Below are 21,034 nucleotides of genomic sequence, written 5' to 3'. Positions count from 1 at the left end.
TTGTTAAGGAACTTGGATTGATCTAGGAAGAAGAATTTGGAGTTGGAGAGACTTATTCTGAACATGAAATGCAGCACTCTCAGACACGACTGGAGAACGAATTGGCTGGAAAACAACAAGAGATTGAAGAGCTAAACAGAGAAATTGAAGAAATGAGGGCAGCATATGGTACGGAAGGATTGCAACAGGTATAATTACCTTGTGTTGCTGACTGCCTTTTGGTTACACACAAAATGTCGAGTATCACCTGGAAGTGTTTATGCTTAAAGAGAGTCAGAGAATGTGGAATACAGAATTTTGTTTAGTTCCAGAGAGAATGAGTTTTCATCAGGATGTATCATCTTTATTTGAAAGGAAGTTCCAGCATGTTTCCCCTTTATTTTTACTCTCTGGACATTTTTACTCTATGCTTAGGTATTGCAGTGCTGGTTGGGAAAGTGGATACATGGGCTTCCTCAAGACAAACTCTAATTCTTCCTATTTAATTGTCCAATGGCATTTCTCCTTGCTCCTCAGAGACCAAGTAGACTAGAGTATTAAGTTCCACCTATCAAAGAAGTGAGATTCCTGAGGTAGTTACTAACCCAGGAGGTCATTTGTCTGTCTGTGTTTATAGACAGACAGACAAGCCAACTGGGTGAACATATTCTAAGAACCTTTTCTCAATTTAGGGTTAAACGAGATGTTTCTTACATTAAAACCTGAGCCTCTGTTTTAACAATCCCTGTAATATTGGGAACATTACATCAAATTCTGCCCTGATGTAAGCAGGTGGTACCCCTGTTAAAGTAATTATGGTTTGTTTGTTTGTTTTTTAGCATACATCACACTGATTTTGGACCATTGCTGAAATTTAATGTATACTTGTATTTTTCATGGTCTATATTTCATTTCACATTTGTCTCTTTTAGTTGACCTTTTGTTGATTTGAATACTGCATGTGTGTTCGTATGTTTTGCCTTGTTTTCCACTGTAGATAGCATTCTGTTGTTGAATCATGGTTTACAAAAATGTTTTAAATTAATCATCTTAATTGTATTCATTCCTGTGGGATTTTTTTGTTTAAGATTTTATTTTATTTTATTTTAGCACATCTGTGAAAAGGAATAGGTAATTTTCTGGTGAAATGTAGAGATCTTTCTAAGTAGCATTACCTGTAATTTTAAAAATGAGATAAGTTTCCACTGTTCAGTCATTCATTTCATATGAATGATTTGAAAGACCACTTATCTCACATAGTACTGATTAATTATAATTCATACTTATTTTCTGTTTATTGTATCTGGTGCCATTTGTGCTTGATGGATTTTATAAGAGTTATAATTTCTGTTTAGTTTTTGGCAACTGCCAACACTGTACCTTTCAGTGAAAAAAAAAAAGATAATGAACATATATAAATTTTAAGTTTATAAGACAGTCTTAACTCTGATTTGTTTGGATTTTAAGATGTCCTTTTTATGTGAAATCCTTAAAAGTTTGTAGCACAATACTGTTTATGAATATTTTTCAGTCACACTAAATTATATTTATGGTAGCTTTATAGTGTGCATTATGTCTTAATTGAAAAACAGATATTTTCCTTAACTCCCCTAAGAACCTTTTATTTTCCTAACCTTCAGTCAAGTGGAATGTATTTGTGTCTGTTCTAATTTCAGCTCCCAGTCATGTATTTTACTATTCAAGAAAAAACAAACTGAATAAATAAAAACATATTTTTAAAATAGATTGGATAATAGTGTTGAGCGTCCTTAAGAATGTTTTAATTTTGCTGAGCATACTTACTGGGCATATATATGTGCAAAGGACGGTATATATAACTGCCCACTGGATGCCTATTTTTGTATTAAGATGGTTGTTCAGCAATTGCATTATCCAGAAAAATGCAGGTGTAAAAAAGAGAAGTAAAAACCTGTTTTAGAGCTATCAGCATGAGATTTGAGGACCCTTAGCGCTTTGCAAGCTCAGGCCCTTAGTAGATTCAGCAGATTATTTTTTTCAAAGTAGTCTGTGGTCAAGGATTATATGAAAAGAAGAGAGGAAGTTTATGTGTTTAAAAACATAAACAAAAACACTTGCTTAACTACCAGCACTAAATAACATCTCATTTAACTATGGGTTAAACCTCAGTTAAAATGTGAGAAAAATACAAAAGCATCATGTAAGGGTTGTACCTCACTTAACTGGAACTCTCTGGTCTGGCAACATCCAGACCACGGATGTTCCTGGACCATAGAGCCCAAGTATAGGGATGCCAGGCCATGGGACAGGAGTTGCGGGAGGGCAGGGGGAGCAATTCAGTCAGGACCCCATGTTGGAGGAGGAGGGCACAGAGGGGCAGCTGACACAGCAGGGCGTCCTGGCCCCGTGGCCGAGCAGTAAGGGGCATGGGGGGCTGGCAGCGGCCACAGAGCTCTGTCTGTGTAGCTTGGGGGCCAGCAGCAGCAGCCAGGGAGCTCTGGTCCCAGTCGCGGAGCTCTGGGCCAACAATGGCAGCTAAGGAGCTCTGACCCCAGGTGCTGAGCTCCAGTTTGAACAGCAGCTAGGGAGCTCTGGCCCTATCTGTGGAGCTCCAGCCCGGGGAGCCAAGGCTGGGCAGGCAGCAATGGGGCCCTTGCTGGGGGCAGCAGCGCAGCAAGGGCCATGTTGTAAGGGACCTCTTTAGTCCAGCAAATACCCTTGTTTGGGACTGGTCAGGTCTCGAGGGTGCCAGATGAGGGAGGTCCAACCTGTATTACTAAACCTTTGTTTTAATGCACACAGGTGAATGTCTAGCTAGGGTTGCCAGATAGTTTCACAAAAAATACCGAACACGGCAGGGAAAAAAATTGGTTGAACAAAAAAACCAAAACAAAATATGGAGACCAAAGTTGTTGAGCCAAAAAAAAAAAACGGGAACCAAAGTTGTTGAGGGGAAAAAAAAGAAAAGAAAATCGCACCAAAAAGTAGAGTCACGGCGCCTTTAAATCCCCACGTTCTCCCTGCTCCCACCAGATATGGCAGGGGAAGAATGTCCCAAGCGGTCTTCTGTCCGACAAAAACAGAAAATACTGGCCATTTTACATGTGCAGTATTTTCTGTTGTTTTTACCGGACAGAAGCCGCAAATGTCCGGGCCAACACTGGATACCTGGCAACCCTAATTCTAGCATTATAAGAAAATTCCATGTAGACACTACTATAGACTCTTTAATGTTAATTTTCTAAATTTAAACTAAACAAAAGCCAGAATTTACTACTTCATTTTGATTTTCTTTTGTCAAAAATAATTTTAAAGTTCAGTCAATCCGGGAAACAAAATGGCTGCTGTTTGTGCTCTGGTTTTCTTACAACTGGTAGATGCTATAATCAGTTTACCAATGATGTAAGTGGCTGCAAAGCCATTGAAGTCAGTGGATTGACTGTCTGCTTTCATGAAATGTAGTTGCTTTTTATTCTTTAGAAGAGACTATAACATTAAATTTACACTATAATACATGAACAGATTAACGATTTAAGGAGCATGTGTATCAACTGAGAGACTGTACATTTTAAGGCTTCTGCCATGTGTAAAAAGAAGAGTTGAAATAAATCAATTAATTGTCAAGTAAACCACAAGAAATTTAACTTGATGCCATTCAGGGCTGCCAATAGAATTGCCAACCCCCTAGGGTGTGTGTGTGTGTGTGTGTGTGTGTATGGGGAGGCTTGTTTCAACCGGCAGAAGGAAAGGGATCTCTGGCAGAAGAGATGGGGCTGGAGACTAGCCTCTCTGGGGACTACCCCTGTACCACCCAGGGCTCTAGCAATGATTTAAAGGGCCCAGGTCTACCATGGCAGTGGCAGCTGGAATCCCTGGCCCCATTTAAATTGCTAGGCCCTGGGGCAGCTTCCCCTCTCCCTCCTCCCATATTGGGGGCCCCGATGCCAGTTAGTAATACCTGAATTGTACAGATCATGAATTACAAAATATGAAAGGTACTTATAACACTTCTGAAGAAATTTATTTCCATCAACAGTACTTTTGTCCTTTTTTCCTTTCGTTATTATAAGTGTCCATCAAAGCTTTTCTCTGCTATATACCACGTATGAGTCTTGAATGTTTAATCTAATTTTTCCATTATCTTGTGAAATCCCAATTTATTGTACATTCCACACTGATGTCAAGGAATGTTAGGGAACATCTAGTTTAACTTAGTGTCAGATTCTAACTCTTATAAATTTAATCAAGATGCAATATATTGTCAATATAAAGTCCAGATTACATTCTTTAGTTAGGTACCTTATGTGGGGTTCTGGAAATTGTATCAAAATGACTTAATGAAGAATATCCTCTGGATAGATTTAAATTCTTTTGGTACAAAAGTTATTGCTAAAATACTAATGCATAATAAGGTAAGCACTTTTGAGCAGAGATGTCATGCATGAAATACTTTACTTTGTTAAACTCCCATTTTGTGAGAATGATTGAGTATAGTTTTTGAAAATATTTTGACTTGCACTAATTGTTTAAACTTAATCTTCCATAGCTTCAAGAATTTGAGGCTGCTATCAAACAAAGAGATGATATCATCACACAGCTCACTACTAATCTACAGCAAGCACGGAAAGAAAAAGATGAAACACTGAGGGAATTTTTAGAGCTTACTGAACAAAGCCAGAAATTGCAAATTCAGTTTCAGCATGTAAGTGTTTTTGTTAACAATATTTCCTAAGGTTTGATGAAAAAGAGGGTCAATTTGGATAGCACATTCTATGAAGTAGTATTTCATTTAGAAACAAAATCAGTGTTTTTTTATGTACATTTTTGAAGATTTAGACCCAAAAGTAGGCATGTACAGTGATTAAAAGAGTCAGTATTTGCCAGTAGTTATCACATTGTAGTATTTGGAATATTGCGCTCATTTCTTATGATACATTTGGAAATAAATACAGTTTCACTTCTATTTTGTGATTGCAAATGTTGGTAAAAACTTGCTTTTTAATGGCAATTGCCATAGAAAGGAAAACTTACCTATAATAGCTTTTCGCAAAAGATGAGGGGTGAAATCCTGGCATCTTTGAAATCAATGGCAAAATACCCATTGACTTGATTAGATTCAGGATTTCACCCTAGAGTCTTATTGGTGGTATAGTCTCACTCCTGTTTTCTCTGATAGGGTTGAAGATTATTCCACTGTTCCTTTTTGTGCCATATTTTTATACAGGCAGTCCCCGGGTTACGTACAAGAGAGGGACTGTAGGTTTGTTCTTAAGTTGAATCTGTATGTAAGTCGGAACTGGCGTCCAGATTCAGCCACTGCTGAAACTGACCAGCGGCTGACTACAGGAAGCCGGAGGCAGAGTTGCTCTGCCCCGGGTTTCCTGGAATCAGCCGCTGATCAGTTTCAACAGGCTGAATCTGGACGCCAGTTCCAACTTACATACAGATTCAACTTAAGAACCCCAGGCGTCCCCAAGTCAGCTGCTGCTGAAACTGATCAGCAGCTGATTCCAGGAAGCCCGGGGCAGAGCAACTCTGCCTTGGGTTTCCTGTAGTCAGCGCTGGTCAGTTTCAGCAGCTGCTGACTTGGGGACGCCTGGGGCAGAGCAGCTGGGGTGCTGCTGGGTTGCTCCAGTAGCGCCGCTCCTCGGCGCTACTGGACCAACCCAGCAGCACCCCAGCTGTTCTGCCCCAGGCGTCCTGATTCAGCCGCTGCTGAAACTGACCAACAGCGGCTGAATCAGGACGCCTGGGGCAGAGCAGCTGGGGTGCTGCCAGGTTGGTCCAGTAGCGCCCAGAGCGGCGCTGTGGGACCAACTGGCAGCGCCCCAGCTGCTCTATCACAGGCGTCCGGAGAAAAGCCTGGTCTGCTGGGGGAGGGGGGGGGGCTGTTGAATGCTCAGAAGTAACTTTCACAAGCTTTGAGCATGGCATTGTGAATCTACAGTATTTCACATACTGATTTCTGACAATTAACAATTGCAGGAATAAGGCATATTATCACTTCAGAGTGACTTCCTAATATTACTGCTGCCCTGTGCTAGTTGTCCATGAAACATATTATGAGATATGCCCGTGAATGAACCATAGATATATGGATTTAGGCAGCAGGATGCAGTGGTATTAATTTTACACAGAGAAGAGGCACATTATGCCTACTCATCACTTTCATATACCAGCTAACTGGTTGCAATGCAGAATTACAGTACTCCCGCCATATAATCAGTATTTCACACCTACCTCTACAACACAATTCACTTCTAAATCTTCTCTGCATCCCCCTGAGTGAAGGGGCAGAGATTACCAGGAGGGAACCTTAATCTGCAAATCTTTCAGGTCTTCCTTTCTCCTATAAGCACAAGGTCTACCAGCAGAAACCTGGATCTCATTTATCAGGGGGAGCTGGTTCTTTTAACCTTTATCTGTTCTGGTTACATGTTGTGACAGATTAAACTGTCTTTCTTTTCCTAATATTAAGATTTAAAGTCTATTTCATACTTAGTCATATTACAGCTGTGACTCCATGATGCTGTGAAAAAAGTGGGAAAAACCACTAGAAATAGGAAATTTGATCCAATAGAAAAAATTCCCTCATGATCAGTGGCATCTGAAGCATCCGAAAAAACACATCTCCTACACTACAACTAAGGGGTGAAAGGGAGGACAGGGTAGCTAACAGGAACAAGAGGCTATTGAGAAGCCCAGGAGAGAGTATAAATGTGGGGTGAGGGCACACAAGCCAATTAGCTAGCCAGATCATCCATTCCCAGCCAATGGAAAAGCAGTCAACTTGCCACAGAAGTATTCTGACATTCCCCGTCCCTTCTGGGCCCAATGTTGCATCCCTAGCAATCATGCAAGATCTTCCCTTGATGAGCGTGGGGGGAAGAAGCAGCAGTGTAATACTGAGCATGAAAAATAATTTGCCAGCTACTCTAACACAATGAACATCATTACACTGCAACTAAAAAAGAAGATAATGTCACGAACAAATTTCAAGTCCTTCTCTGCATACGTATAAATTGGAGCAAGTGGGAGGATTGCTGGTCTAGGAAACTCTGACCTGCGTATGTTTTTTTTTTTCTGTGTGGAAGCTACAGGCAAGTGAAGCCTTAAGAAATACCAGCCATAGTAGTACAGCTGCAGATTTACTGCAAGCCAAACAACAGATCCTTATACATCAGCAACAGCTAGAAGAACAAGAATATCTATTGAAGAATTACAAAAAAAAGAATGAAGAATTTGAAGCACAAATTACACTTCTGCAAGACAGACTCACAGTCTATGAAATGGTAGGTTTCTTACTAGATGAATAAGTTTTCTATTGATTTTGATGTTGTTTTCCTGATTATATTTCATTTGAAGTTAATTATAAAATATAAAACCAAATATGTGTGTGCAACTCCTTACTACAGGAGGTGTAAATATTAGCTTCCTATTTTCATTTTATAGAGAGAATGTGTTGTCTCTTTAAGACAGACTGTTACTTGGATTTGTATATTGCATGCAGAGTTTAGAAGTAAGTACTAGCTGAATTGTCTAGGTCTTGTTTTTAGACTCTAGGAAAAATTTCCAAATAAACTTACAATTACAACAGAAATACTTGTAACAAGTGAATGAGAAAGGTAGAATTAGCATATTTATGTTAAACATCTATGACTTTGAAAGAAAATACAAAAAAAAATTATTTGAACAACTCTTTTGTCATAAACAGGAAGTACTTTTATGCTTTATGATATATTTTTTGTGTTTGTGTAATGTCCTTCATGGAAATCATCTCAGATCATCTACAAAATTCAATTCCCTTTAAAGGATCTCCAACCAAAATCTCTTGAGTGTTCTAAAAACATTTGTAATCCATCGATTACAAGAGTGCATATTTGGCTTATTGATGTACATGTTGTATTCAATATCATTTTCAAATGGCATAGTGTTTACAGTATGAAAATTAATGTACCTTTGATGCAGTCTGATACGATGTCCACTATAGTCCATGGAAAAACGTCCCATTGCCTTCAGTGGCTGGTGAATCAGTCCCAACAAGTGATACGCAAAATGTTAAATGTAACTGTCAGATCTTCCCCCCGTATTTTAAATTTCATTCTTGTGAATATTTTCCTTTATAACCTTTAATTTCTGAAGAAATGTAGTTTGCATAGGAAACTAAAGAATTGCTTTCAGCTAAACCAAACACTTTTGAAATGTAAGTGTAGCACGCCAAAACATGAAATGATTTTGAAACATAATTTATTCCTAATGCAGAGAAAATTATTAAAAATGAATAGCATATGTTTTAAATCTAACTTTAAAAATAATTAGAGTGTGACATGATGCTTTTAAAGAAGCAATTTTAAGTGTAATATTCAAAGTTTTAAAACATTCAGATATTGAGATGACAAATGTTAAAGTGTGGTCTGTTTTTGTTTTTTTTAAAGGCAAAATACGGAGAAGATTCTAATAGAAAACTACAAGAGAAAGAATCACTAATAGGAGAGCTGAAAGCAAAAATAACAAAAGAAGAAAAAAATGCATTTCAGATGAAGGAAAAATTATCAGATGCCAATAAATCACTCCAGGAATTAAAAGAACATGTTGTACAAACAAATCAAGAAGCAAATAATCTGAGACTAGAACTGGCCAACTGCAAACAAAAAGAAAGACAATGTTCTGATGAAATCAAACAGTTAATGGGCACCGTGGAAGAATTACAGAAGCGATACCATAAAGACAGCCAATTTGAAACTGATGTCGTACAAAGAATGGAATTAGAAACACAAAGGAAACTGGCACAACTTCAGGCAGAATTAGATGAACTATATGGTCAGCAGATTGTACAAATGAAGCAAGAGTTGACTAAGCAGCATGCGTTAAAAATTGAAGAACTTCTTGCCCAGCAGAAAATAGAGCTGGAGAAAAATTTAAATCCCTGTTCACATGATAATATTAATGAAGACCAGGTACATTTAATGAATATTGCAATTAATGAATTGACTGTGAAACTGCAAGATGCTAATTATCAGAAGGAAAAAATAAAGCAAGATTTGTCACAACAACTGGAAGAAATTTCAGCAGACAAGTCTCGCCAACAAACACAAATTGAAGATCTTTTTCAAGAATTGACCTTTGCAAGCGAGCAGATTCAGAGAGCCAAAAAAACTATAGTGGACAAAGAATGCCAATTAAATGAAGCCAATAAATACCAGGTTATTATTGAAGATCTGAAAGCTCAGCTTGCTTCTGCATTTGAGCTCAGGAAAGAGTTAGAATTAAAACATGAGGCAGAAGTCACAAATTATAAAATAAAACTTGAAATGCTAGAAAGAGAGAAGGATGAAGTTCTGGACAGGATGGCTGAATCTCAAGAAGCTGAATTAGAGAGACTGAGGACACAGCTTCTCTTTAGTCATGAAGAGGAACTGTCCAAACTTAGAGAAGACTTACAACGAGAGCACAGAACAAGCATTGAAAACCTTAAAGATAACTTGGCCACACACCATAAACAGCTATTAGAAGGGGTACAGAATGAAATGAGTCAAAAGATAGAAGCCATGCAATTTGAAAAGGACAGTTTAATAACGAAGCAAAGTCAGCTGATATTAGAGATTTCAAAGTTGAAAGATTTTCAGCAATCTGTTGTAAATTCTAAATCGGAAGAAATGACTCTTCAAATACAGGAACTCCAAAAGGAGATTGATGTACTTAGGCAAGAAGAAAAAGAAAAGGGTACATTTGAACAAGAAGTTCAAGAGTTGCAACTTAAAACTGAATTGTTGGAGAAACAATTGAAAGAGAAAGAAGATAGCCTTCAAAAAAAATGTACAACGCTTGAGACACAAAATAACATTCTTAAAGATGAAAATAGAGCTCTAGAGGAGAAATTAAAACACATTTCAGTAAATTCAGAAAACAAATTGATTTTCACAGGCCATGTTAGTTCCAAGTCAGAAGATCTTGACATGCAAAAAAGAATAGAAAAGCTAACGGCTGAAAACAAGCAGCTTATAAAACAAGACATTGAACTCAAAGCAGAAATTGAAAGGCAAAGGAATATTTTTTCATTTGCTGAGAAAAAATTTGAAGCTAGCTATCAAGAGCTGCAGAAAGAATATGCTTGTCTTCTAAAGGCAAAAGGTGATTTAGAAGAGAGCAAAAACAAAGAGGAAGCTGAATATAAAACCAAGCTGAAAGCTCTAACTGAAGAACTTCAACATTTACAAAGCTATAAACAAGACCTATTAAAAACTAAAAGTACAGTCCTTGAAGGCTCTAAAGAAGACAAAATATGCAGAGCAGACACTTTTGAAATAGGAGAAGTTATTGAGAAAGATACTACAGAACTTATGGAAAAGCTTGAGGTAGCCCAGCGTGAGAAAGTGGAATTGTCCTTGAGACTTTCAGATCTTTCTGAACAATTAAAGTTAAAACATGGTGAAATTTGTCTGTTAAGTGAAGAAGTTAAATCTTTAAAACAAGAGAAAGACCAAGTTCTAGCAAAATGTAAAGAACTAGAACTCATCAGCCACAATCAGCCAAAAAATGTTAACATTTTTGAACAGAAGATAAAACATTCCAAAGAAAAAGCTAAAACAGATGCTATCCCAGTTTCTGAAACTAAAAATCTAATATTTGGTCCCAGCAGTGAACTTAATGAGAAAATAAAAGTAAGAGAAGATAATCTGAGTTTGTGTAAAGATGCAGATCATCTTGTAACAGAGAAGGAAATTCAGCAAAAGTTGAATCCAGAGCAGCAATCACTATTGAATCATTTGCACCAGATGACTGACAAAGTAGCAGGAGAAACTTCGCTACTAGCCATTACACAGCATGAAAATGGTCAGCTTCAACAACAGCTGGATATATTAAAATCTGAACAGGTATGTTCATAGAAACCTATATAGTAAAGGAAGTTACTAGGAGAACATCTGTACAAAATAGTGAAAGTTAGTGTTTATCTTAAATGTGATTTTTGTTTCTGGGTTGTTGTTTGTTATAGATATGTTGATTAGTGGTTAAGAGGGGCGGTCATAGGAGTGATCTGTTTCATAGCTGTATGTTCAAGAATTGTTGTGTGTGTGAAGGGGTTCCTTTTTACTAGAAGTATGAATTATTCAAAAATATTAAGTGTAGTGAAAACATAAAAAAAAACCCTTAAATTAAACTTTCAGTTTTGGTAAATTATTTTCTATCAGTTAAAATATTATGAAGAAAAACCTAATAATTGTATTATGTCTTCAATACAGTTGTAACATCCTATCTTATTCAAAGAAAATAAAAGTTCTAATGATTCTAGATTTGTGTTGGAGAGGTCAGGTCAAAGTTGATTATTTTTTCCAAGACACTTCTACCTTGTTTTCCCGTTCTCCAGTATAACCACTCTTACTAAAAATAGGAAGGAATGCAGGCAATCCACTGTACTTTCTCACTGCTTATGTTCACTAAACTTAACAAACAAAATGTAGAACCTTTAACAACTACCACTACATTAATGTTTTCTAAATTTATTTTTTCTGGATGAGAAATGGAGACATGGAAGGTGAATAAAGTCTCAGAAGATATTAAAATCAAGTCAGTTGGGCCTCCACCTAACATCCGTTTCTACAGATGCAGTTATGTCTGCATTTTTGCGTGCTTGGTGAATTGCAGATATAAATACAAATAGTTATATCTCTGCTAACTTGTGGGTGCAAACAGATAGTTATACAGAGACAAGCATCTTAATTCTACAGACAATGATAAAATAAATATTGTAGAAAATACCCATAGTTAGATATTTCATAGACTCCAATACCTTAGACTTTGTCCTGTACCAGGCTTTTTTAGATTGTCACATGTATTTCTTGTCAGTTTTAAAACAATCTACATAGCTGCCATTAGCAAAGTAGATATCAGATTTGACGTCCTGAATTGACATATGTGTCTCACATTAGCCAAAGACATGGATCATAGAATACAACACTAAATTTAGTACACTGTGTGCTAATGTAGAAAAAATAGAGAAGAAAAATAAAATGAGGCTTGAAGTAACAAGAGAAATAACTAAGGTGTCAACATTTACAAAATATAATTTGATATGTAAATGATAAACAGGGCTCTGACTATCTCATTGTCTTGAGAATTGATGCCATTTCTTTGTTGCCTTTCCAATCAAGCACACAGCTTGATCTGCTATTTGCATCCTTTGTGAAGGGATAGTGTGACTAAGAATTCAGCTCTTTAATCCACTCAAGGAATAAATTTGGGACTGTGCTTCCACTCCAAACTTCTCTCCAGATTACCTGAATTGACTTGTTATTCCTCTGAAAATTTTCTTGAAAACTGTCATGCCACTGAATTTAAGAAAATATAGTTTGTAAGTATGCTGTCCATTACTGATTTAAAAGTCTCGGGGTGCCCATGTTAGTCTATAACTTTAAAAACAACTTTAAAAAAATTAGTAGTGCAGTTGCACCTTAGAGACTAACAAAAATATATGTCTAGTATCATGAGATTTCATGGGCAAAACCCACTTCTTCAGATGAAATGATCTTGAGACCATCAAGATCAGCTCATCTGAAGAAGTGGGTTTTGCCCATGAGGTTTTGTCTCAAGATCATCTCACCTGAAGAAATGGGTTTTTCTCACAAAAGTTCATGATACTAGACATATTTTTGTTAGTCTCTAAAATACCACAGGACTACACATTACTGATTTATTAAAGCAAAAATATGCAGATTTATTTTAAACTTAGGAAATCTCTTAATTATTCTACAGATTTGGTTTATGACTGTAAATAACAACTAAATTATAGTTAACAAATATTTAAATATTAATATCATGTTAAGGTGTCATGTAGGGATGCTTAAAAATATTGTCTAAATTTAGCAGATGTAATAAAATACAGAAAGTTGGGGCTTTCTTCCTTCCTTATTTTTAACTCTTTTTATTATGCGTATTTCTATTCAAAGGCTGATTTACGGCTACAGATGGAGGCCCAGCGTATTTGTCTCTCTCTGGTTTATTCAGCTCATGTGGACCAGGTCCGTGAGTACTTGAAAGCTGAAAAAGAGAATGCACTCTGCAGCCTTAAAGAGGAGCTCATCTGCAGACATGCACAAGAGATGAATGAGCTTAAGAAAATGCATCAACAGGAGCTCGAGACCTTGAAAGGTCAACAATCTGGTATATTGTTGAAAATGATAGACGTTCTCTTTGTAAAAATATTTATTTAAAAGAGAGCACGTGAGCAGAAAAGTTGGAGAAAAAAAATTTTTAGTTGCCTAACAAAATAGTGTCTTCCATCAAATATTTCCTTTTTTTATATTTAAATGTTCTAACTCAAATTATTGTAAAGTTTAAAGAAGCCCATTATATAGTACATACTATAGATTACTATTCAACATAATTTTTAAAAGACTAACATAAGTCACCACTTTTATTATTGATTTTTGTGATTTTTGAATACCAACTAATTGTATTGATAGTTTTCTATTTTATTTTATTTTATTTTATTTTATTTTATTTTATTTTATTTTATTTTATTTTTTTTGCTATTTTTCTTAGGGTAATAATTTTAGAGGATTACATTCAAAATGTTTAGATTAGTATCCTGTATTATAATCATATCAGTTAAATGCAGTAACACACTACCTTTGTTTTGTCTGTCTGTCATTTCCCTTCTTGAATCCCTCCACTGGTTCCTCATCCACTCTTCAAGCTTTTTTATCACTGCTTCCAAAACTCTGCAAAACTCTGACCCTCACTTCTTATCTGAGTGTGTTCCACTTCATGTTGCTCTCTCTTCCCATGGCTTCTCCACTCTCCATTGACAGCTCATTTGTTAATCACTTCTGTGCCTTCTCACATGTTTCCCCCTGTATGTTATGAACTTCCTGAACTTAATGATATTCTGAGTCATATTTAAGTCCCTTTTAAGGATCCATTTCTGCCATGCTGACTAAATTTAGTTGACATGTATATTAAGACAACATTATGTGATGTTCTCTGAATAATGTGCTTATGCATGTTCCTGTTCAGGTAAGCATGTGTCCCAGGCACCTTTGGAGACTTGGTAGCAGTGCCTATTTGATCTGCACATGCACCCTTACTATCCCCATGCCCCATCTGGAGGATATATAGGGAAGTATTGATGAACTGCCCTCATTTCCTTCTCAGTTGCATGGGCCTGAGACAGAGTGCCTAGTGAGGCTGCTTCTGTTCAGAGGAGAAGCCAGGATGCAAACAGGCTTGAGAAACATACATATTTCTTGGTATGACCTATCTTGGGTATCTCCTCCCTTCTCTTCTGGACCCCCTCAGTGGCCATACTGATATCCCTGTGCTGCTTATCAATAGCAGTTTTCCAGAGCATCCAGCAGCCCCCATGCTGACCATCAAAAGTAAACATTTCCTGTCCCTCCCATTCCTTTGCTTCATTCTCTGCTGCAGGAGGAATCCTTTGAATATCATGAGAAAATTACTGACGATCAGATAAATATCTCATCCTCCTCTCCTGATGAGGCAGTCAGTTCTCTATGCCTCCAATCAAACATGAATAACTTGAATAAATTATAAGACCCCATACTGACACATCATATATCCTCGGAAGAAATACAGGAGATCCAGTATAGACTCTTGGCCCTCCTACAAACTGCTTCCTCCATCCAGGTAGCCATGCTTATAAATAAGACTTCACTTCCACTGTCCAAGATGATTTGGCAAAGTTTGGCCACCATACCTCCAACTTGTAAGAGGGCAGATAAAAATTATGTCCCTGGTAGAAGCTCAGAATTTCTGTTCACACACTTTTTATTTGTGGGTGGGGAATGAGCATAATAGGCCACAGAATGGCAGAATCATGGACCAAAGATGTTTTGGGTTGTAAGAGTTATTCATTTACCCCCACAAATTCAGGATTGCCAACTACCACTGGCTTGTTGCAAAATACAACCACATAAATTATTCAAATTCAAATAATTGCTTTATTGAACATTTGCCTAAAGAACACAAAGAGCAACTCAGTCTGCCATTGCTTAAAGCAGTGGTCCCCAACGTGGCGCCCGCCGGGGCATTTATGTGCGCCCCCGGACGCACGGCACGTGAGCGTCCCCGCCCCCCAGACGCGCGGCACGTGAGTGGCCCGGCCCCCTGGACGCTCGGCACGTGAGCAGCCCCGCCCCCGGACGTGCGGCACATGAGCGGCCCCGCCCCCGGGCACCCAGCGTCCCCGAAAGGTTGGGGACCACTGGCTTAAAGGTTGGGGACCAGTCAGCTTATGCAAAGAGCTTCTTTTCAGGCTTCTCTTGATGCAGCTGATACCAGCAGCCCACCCCTCTCTACAGCAGTTGTCATATGACATGCCTCTTGGCTATAATCATTAGGAACCTCTAGGCTATCCAGTGAAACCCTGCATGAATCCTTGCATTCCTGAAAGGATTTAAGAACTTTTCTCTACTCACTAAGGATTTATGCACTTGCAAATAATAGGAGATTCAGCAGGTCACACACAGCTCAAAAATCTCACTTTCCAATTTACTATAGACCTTCTGAATGTTTCACGAAAAACTTAGGATCTAGAAGGGAAAAACATCAGCAACCATGACTATCACAAGCCTAGTCATCTTTGTCAATTAAGGATTAATTCTGATACTCTACTTTCATTGAGGGCCATGAAAAATCCCATTATCTGGATCTACAGCTGCATCATACTGTCTTTCCCTTCCCTGCTCTCATCTTTTTGAGATCATTCATATTTTTTTACCTCATTGGAACAGATTACTTGTGTCAGATGGTTTTGGTGGTAATAACACTGGGCTCATGACTATTCATCTGCTGTTTCCTTGTCTTTTTTCAGAGACATCTCATGAACGTCTGCTGGGACAGGAAGTCCTGTACCTACTTTTGCACAAGCTTCAAGCTCCTGGGGCTCATAACCAGAACTCTTTTTAAAAAAATACTCAGCTTACACCTCCCTCTAAGGAAGTATATGCTATAATTTGAAAACTGCGTAGAGTCTCTCCAAGATTATTTGTCTCTTATGTGGACAGAATTAAAAGGGCTGCTGTTTCAACCTAGAGACTGTTCAAGTGGCTTTCCAGCTGGACACTTGCCTGTTAAGAAGCTGCTAAGATTCAGCTCCCTCCTAGGCCCATTCCACTAGATTGCAGTCTACTTCCATTGTCTTGTTTTTAACTGCACACATTGCAGAAATCTGCAGATCTGCCACAGGATCTTTGGCTCTCATTTTCTCTAAAATCTATACCCTAATACTCCCTCTAGGGCAGACACTGCCTTTGCTACTGCTTTCTACAAACAGCCTCACACTGGGCTCTTCAGTAACCATCTTCTTTAAGGACTATAGCTCAGGAATCACTTATAGTGGTTAAAGTGATTCGGCACGCCCATAGAGACATTACTTAAAGAAGGTTCATACTTGTATAATAATTGGAGACCTTTTAATTTTTTGTCCTGTGGGGCTACACTACTGCACTCCTTCCCTTCTTTTTTGGAATCTTCTTTCCATTAGACTTGTTATAGAGAAGGAATTGAGGTTAGTTCATCTGACACCTCCCTTAGTAAGGGGCATGAGGATAGCAAGGGTGCATGTGTGAACCAAATGGAAACTAATACCAAAAGTCTTTCATTGTGGGCTCATGGGGCATATGCATACCTGAAGTGGGCCACCTAGGGACTAGAGATGTGAAAGGTTAACCAGATGTGAAAGGTTAACCCCTAACTGGGTAATGCTTACTGGTTCCAAGTAACTGGTAACTGGTTGGGCGCTGGAGCAGCTCCCTGCCTTTGGCAGGCAAGTTGCTTCTCCAGCCCTGAAGGGGGGCCTCCGTGGACAGGGACTGCTCTCATCCAGAGCAGCTCCTGTCCACAGGGAGCCTGGACCCACCTCAGACAGTAGCTGCTGGGGGGGCTGGGAGACAAAAGGGCCAGGGCCAGCCCCAGGCTCAACCCCAATCCCAGTATGGGGCAGGGAGATAGCAGCCAGCCCTAACGGGCTGCTGTTGCTGGGCTAAAGCAGTCCCTAGTCCAGATCCCACTTAGTTAACTGGTTAAACATAATCATAGAATACGAGGACTGGAAGGGACCTTGACAGGTCATCGAGTCCAGTCCCCTGCCCTCATGGCAGGACCCAGTACTGTCTAGACCATCCCTGATAGACATTTATCTAACCTACTCTTAAATATCTCCAGAGATGGAGATTCCACAACCTCCCTGGGCAATTTATTCCCGTGTTTGACCACCCTGACAGTTAGGAACTTTTTCCTAATGTCCAACCTAAACCTCCCTTGCTGCAGTTTAAGCCCACTGCTTCTTGTTCTTCCTGGCCTCTGAGGATAGAACAAGATTTCTCTCTCCTTCTTGTGACACCCTTTTAGATACCTGAAAACTGCTATCATGTCCCCTCTCAATCTTCTCATTTCCAAACAAGCCCAATTCTTTTAGTCTTCCTTCATAGGTCATGTTCTCTAGACCTTTAATCATTCTTGTTGCTCTTCTCTGGATCTTCTCCAATTTCTCCACATCTTTCTTGAAATGTGGTGCCCAGAACTGGACACAATACTCCAATTGAGGCCTAATAAGCGCAGAGTAGAGCAGAAGAATAACTTCTCGTGTCTTGCTTACAACAAACCTGTTAATGCATCCTAGAATCATGTTTGCTTTTTTTGAAACAGCGTCACACTGTTGACTCATAATTAGCCCACTATAACCCCTAGATCCCTTTCTGTCGTACTCCTTCCTAGACAGTCGCTTCCCATTCTGTATGTGTGAAACTGATTGTTCCTTCCAAAGTGGAGCACTTTGCATTTGTCCTTATTAAACTTCATCCTGTTTACTTCAGAACATTTCTTTAATTTGTCCAGATCATTTTGAATTATGACCCTATCCTCCAAAGCGGTTGCAACCCCTCCAAGCTTGGTATCATCTGCAAACTTAATAAGCATACTCTCTATGCCGATATCTAAATCGTTGATGGAGATATTGAACAGAACCAGTCCCAAAACAGACTCCTGCGGAACCCCACTTGGTTGACCTTATATTTAACCAGTTAACTGATTAACCAATTATTTTACATCTAAGCTAGGAACAAATACCTAGAAGAACTGATGCTAATCTACAAAATTAGTAGCATCTCCTTTCCAGGTTGGATTGATTTAAAACAAGGCAATTTAAGTCACACACAAAAAAATGTTTAAATCAAGTTTCCCACTGATACTACATATTTCTTCAAACAATTGTGCAAATCTGATCACTAACATTTGTTAATTTACAGCTCTGTACAGAATTTTACAATATCTAGAAGGGTATATTTTGTGCAATTTTTTTACATAACATGATTTTTATTAATTTAGGAAATAGTGCATAATACTCATTACCTGTGTCAAGCTGCAGATGCAGCACCAGTACATTGGCAATGATAAGAACTAAATTATACACAGAAACACACTAGCTCTTATATTTCATTAAACTATATCTTAAATGTTATATAAATGTTTCACATTTGCAATTGCAGCAGTCTCCAGAGTTGCTGGCTGACTGCTGTCCTTAAACGCTTTTTTCAAATTTTTCAAATTTTATTAACTTTAACAGATTAGTCCTCACAACACTCAGGCTATGTCTAAACAGCACTGCTATTTTGGAATAAGGTATTCCACAAGAGATATTCCAAAATAGCTTATTTAGAAATAGCGCATCTACACACAAAATGCGTTTCGAAATAGCGCTTTCACACTGTTTGGATGCTGAATTACATTTAAGGCCACCCGGAACCAGTGCAGGCAGGGCATCAGGTCAGTAGTTACCTTGTGTGGCTGCTGCTTGAGGCTATCTGAGGCGTGTGTTTAGAGGGACCCCCCGGACAGCTGTTTCTGAGGTTTCCCTGCTTGTTTGCCTACCTCTCTGAGGGACAGCAAAGCACTTTCTCTTCTTGCTCTAGTTGCCCTGACTCAGAATCATAGAATCATAGAACCATAGAGCTGGAAGAGACCTCAGAAGGTCATCAAGTCCAGCCTCCTGCTCTACGCAGGACCAATCCCAACTAAATCAACCCGGCCAGGGCTTTGTCAAGCCGAGACTTAAACACTTCTAGGGATGGAGACTCCACTACTTCCTTAGATAACCCGTTCCAGTGCTTCACTACCCTCCTAGTGAAATAGTTTTTCCTAATATCCAACCTGGACCTCTCTCACCACAACTTGAGACCATTGCTCCTTGTTCTGCCATCTGTCACTACTGAGAACAGCCTCTCTTCATCCTCTTTGGAACCTCCCTTCAGGAAGTTGAAGGCTGCTATCAAATCCCCCCTCACTCTTTACTTCTGCAGACTAAACAGACCCAAATCCCTCAGCCTCTCCTCATAAGTCATATGCTCCAGCCCCCTAATCATTTTGGTTGCCCTCCACAGCACTCTCTGCTATGGAGAAAGAGCTCCCTCCTGGCAGTCTTCAGCTCTTGGAGCTTTTGCTGCAAGTCATGCAGCACTTTCTTCTTTGAGTGGTTGCTCATGTCCTTTCGAATCAGGTGTGTGCACCGGGTGCACCTTGTCTCTGGAGCGTTTTCCCTAGCAGTACCTGTAGCACTGGCAGGGCGCCCCCTGGAGTGGTGCCGCAATAGCAGAGCATAAGTACCCTTGCCAGCGCTCCCCTCCTCAGTTCCTTCTTACCGCCCGTTGGAGCATGTCTCTCTCTCAGAGTAGTTAATGGTTTCCGTTTCTCTTAGTGTTAGTGTTTGTAAATAGTTATAAATAGTTTTAATTAGTTAGATAGTTAGCGAGTTCTTTGTTTTCCTTCTCCCCTTTGGGGGTGAGGAATGCCAGGGCCGCAAGGCTTTAAGGCTTGCGCAGTATGCGCTAAGTTCATGCCTAAGGGAGACCCTCACGATAGCTGCTTAAAGTGTTAAATACTTAGCCTGTAAAATCTGCAGGTTGTTCAAGCCCCGCACGAAGAGAGTGGAAGGAGGGGGGTAGTGAAAACCTTGGAGGAAGGAACTGGAAGGCGGAGGAGAGGTTCAGGGCTTGATCTGGGAGTGGCGCCGGCCTCTGTGGATCCCACCGCTGTGGGAACAGGGGCCTTGGCATCCACAAGGCAGTGGAGAGGGTGTGGAGGGAGAAGTGGGAGGGGGAAAGGGAGTGGGAGGAGGAGAGAGAGCTCGAGAGGGAGAAGACAGCATGATGTGCACATCACTGCACAGGGAATGGCCCTCTGCAAGCAGCTCCCGCCAGCTCTTCCACTGTAGCTGCAGGTCCTCCTCCACCCAGTTGTCGATGGTCCTGTTCAGGGCTCGCAATGCTGCCAGGTGCTGTTGCTGGTATTCATCCATTGGATGTTCACTACTGCGGATGACTCAGCTGCAGGGAGATGTCCCAGGTGGTATGGGCCACCCTCCACTCACAACTGGTCCGGCTTTGGAGAACAAAGAAAGATGGTCAGTCATCCCAGGGAACACATGCCTAAAGCCCAGCCCCCGCCTCTGCAAGCTGAGAGCGACAGTTCTCAGTGCTGTCGCAGCCGATGTGCTTGGAGCCAGACCATGTGCACTATGGCCAGTGGCCCCGATGTCCCGGGGCTGTGGGCTGCCCTAAGGCTGTGGCCATGCCCATGTGTAGAAGTGATCAGTGTGTGTGGGGGAGAGAGAATGTCGCCTGCCTCCTTCTAGAGGTGGCTTGTGGAGGGAGGGGGCTTGTGGAGGGAGGGTGTCCCACTCTGGGGTCAGGAGCATGGCAGGTCTCTCCAGATACCCTGTGGCCAATAGCCCAAGGTTCATGTGTCGCAGCCTTCTGGGGCCACGTGTCGAGGAGCGGCATGGCACATGCTCCCAAATGCACAGGTTGCTGCGTGATCTGTGGCGATCAAGGGCCACGCATGGAGCACCTAGTTCTCCCCCTCCCCCATCCCCTGCATGATGGGAAGATGATGGCACTCACACAATGTTCTTTCCCCAGCCTCGTACAATGCCTGGGAGATGTCCTCGGGTCTCCTGGAACAGCTCTGTGGTCAGGCTGGCTTCATCCAGGTCCTGGACACTCGCATTGTTATTTCAAAACAACGTTTGTTATCTCAAAATAACGGTGCAGTGTAGATGCACCCC

The 21,034-nt window shown here is 40.1% G+C and overlaps 1 protein-coding gene across 7 annotated transcripts in view; it reads left to right on the top strand.

The window, feature by feature from the left end:
- AKAP9 (A-kinase anchoring protein 9) overlaps positions 1 to 21,034 on the top strand; it is a 181,144-nt gene that overhangs the window by 55,131 nt on the left and 104,979 nt on the right. For 3 of the 7 annotated variants that reach the window (XM_075922392.2, XM_075922391.2, XM_075922388.2), the window contains 5 exons: positions 27 to 188; positions 4,505 to 4,660; positions 7,053 to 7,250; positions 8,394 to 10,832; positions 12,903 to 13,116. In XM_075922392.2, the coding sequence (XP_075778507.2) occupies positions 27 to 188; positions 4,505 to 4,660; positions 7,053 to 7,250; positions 8,394 to 10,832; positions 12,903 to 13,116 (3,169 nt within the window). The remainder of the gene's footprint in view (positions 1 to 26; positions 189 to 4,504; positions 4,661 to 7,052; positions 7,251 to 8,393; positions 10,833 to 12,902; positions 13,117 to 21,034) is intronic. The other 4 variants (XM_075922394.2, XM_075922393.2, XM_075922389.2 and 1 more) reach the window with 3 other exon arrangements.

This window comes from Pelodiscus sinensis, chromosome 2, assembly GCF_052426305.1.
Source record: "Pelodiscus sinensis isolate ZL-2025 chromosome 2, ASM5242630v1, whole genome shotgun sequence".
Taxonomy (NCBI): Eukaryota; Metazoa; Chordata; order Testudines; family Trionychidae; genus Pelodiscus; species Pelodiscus sinensis.
This window is presented reverse-complemented; position numbering and strand designations above follow the sequence as displayed.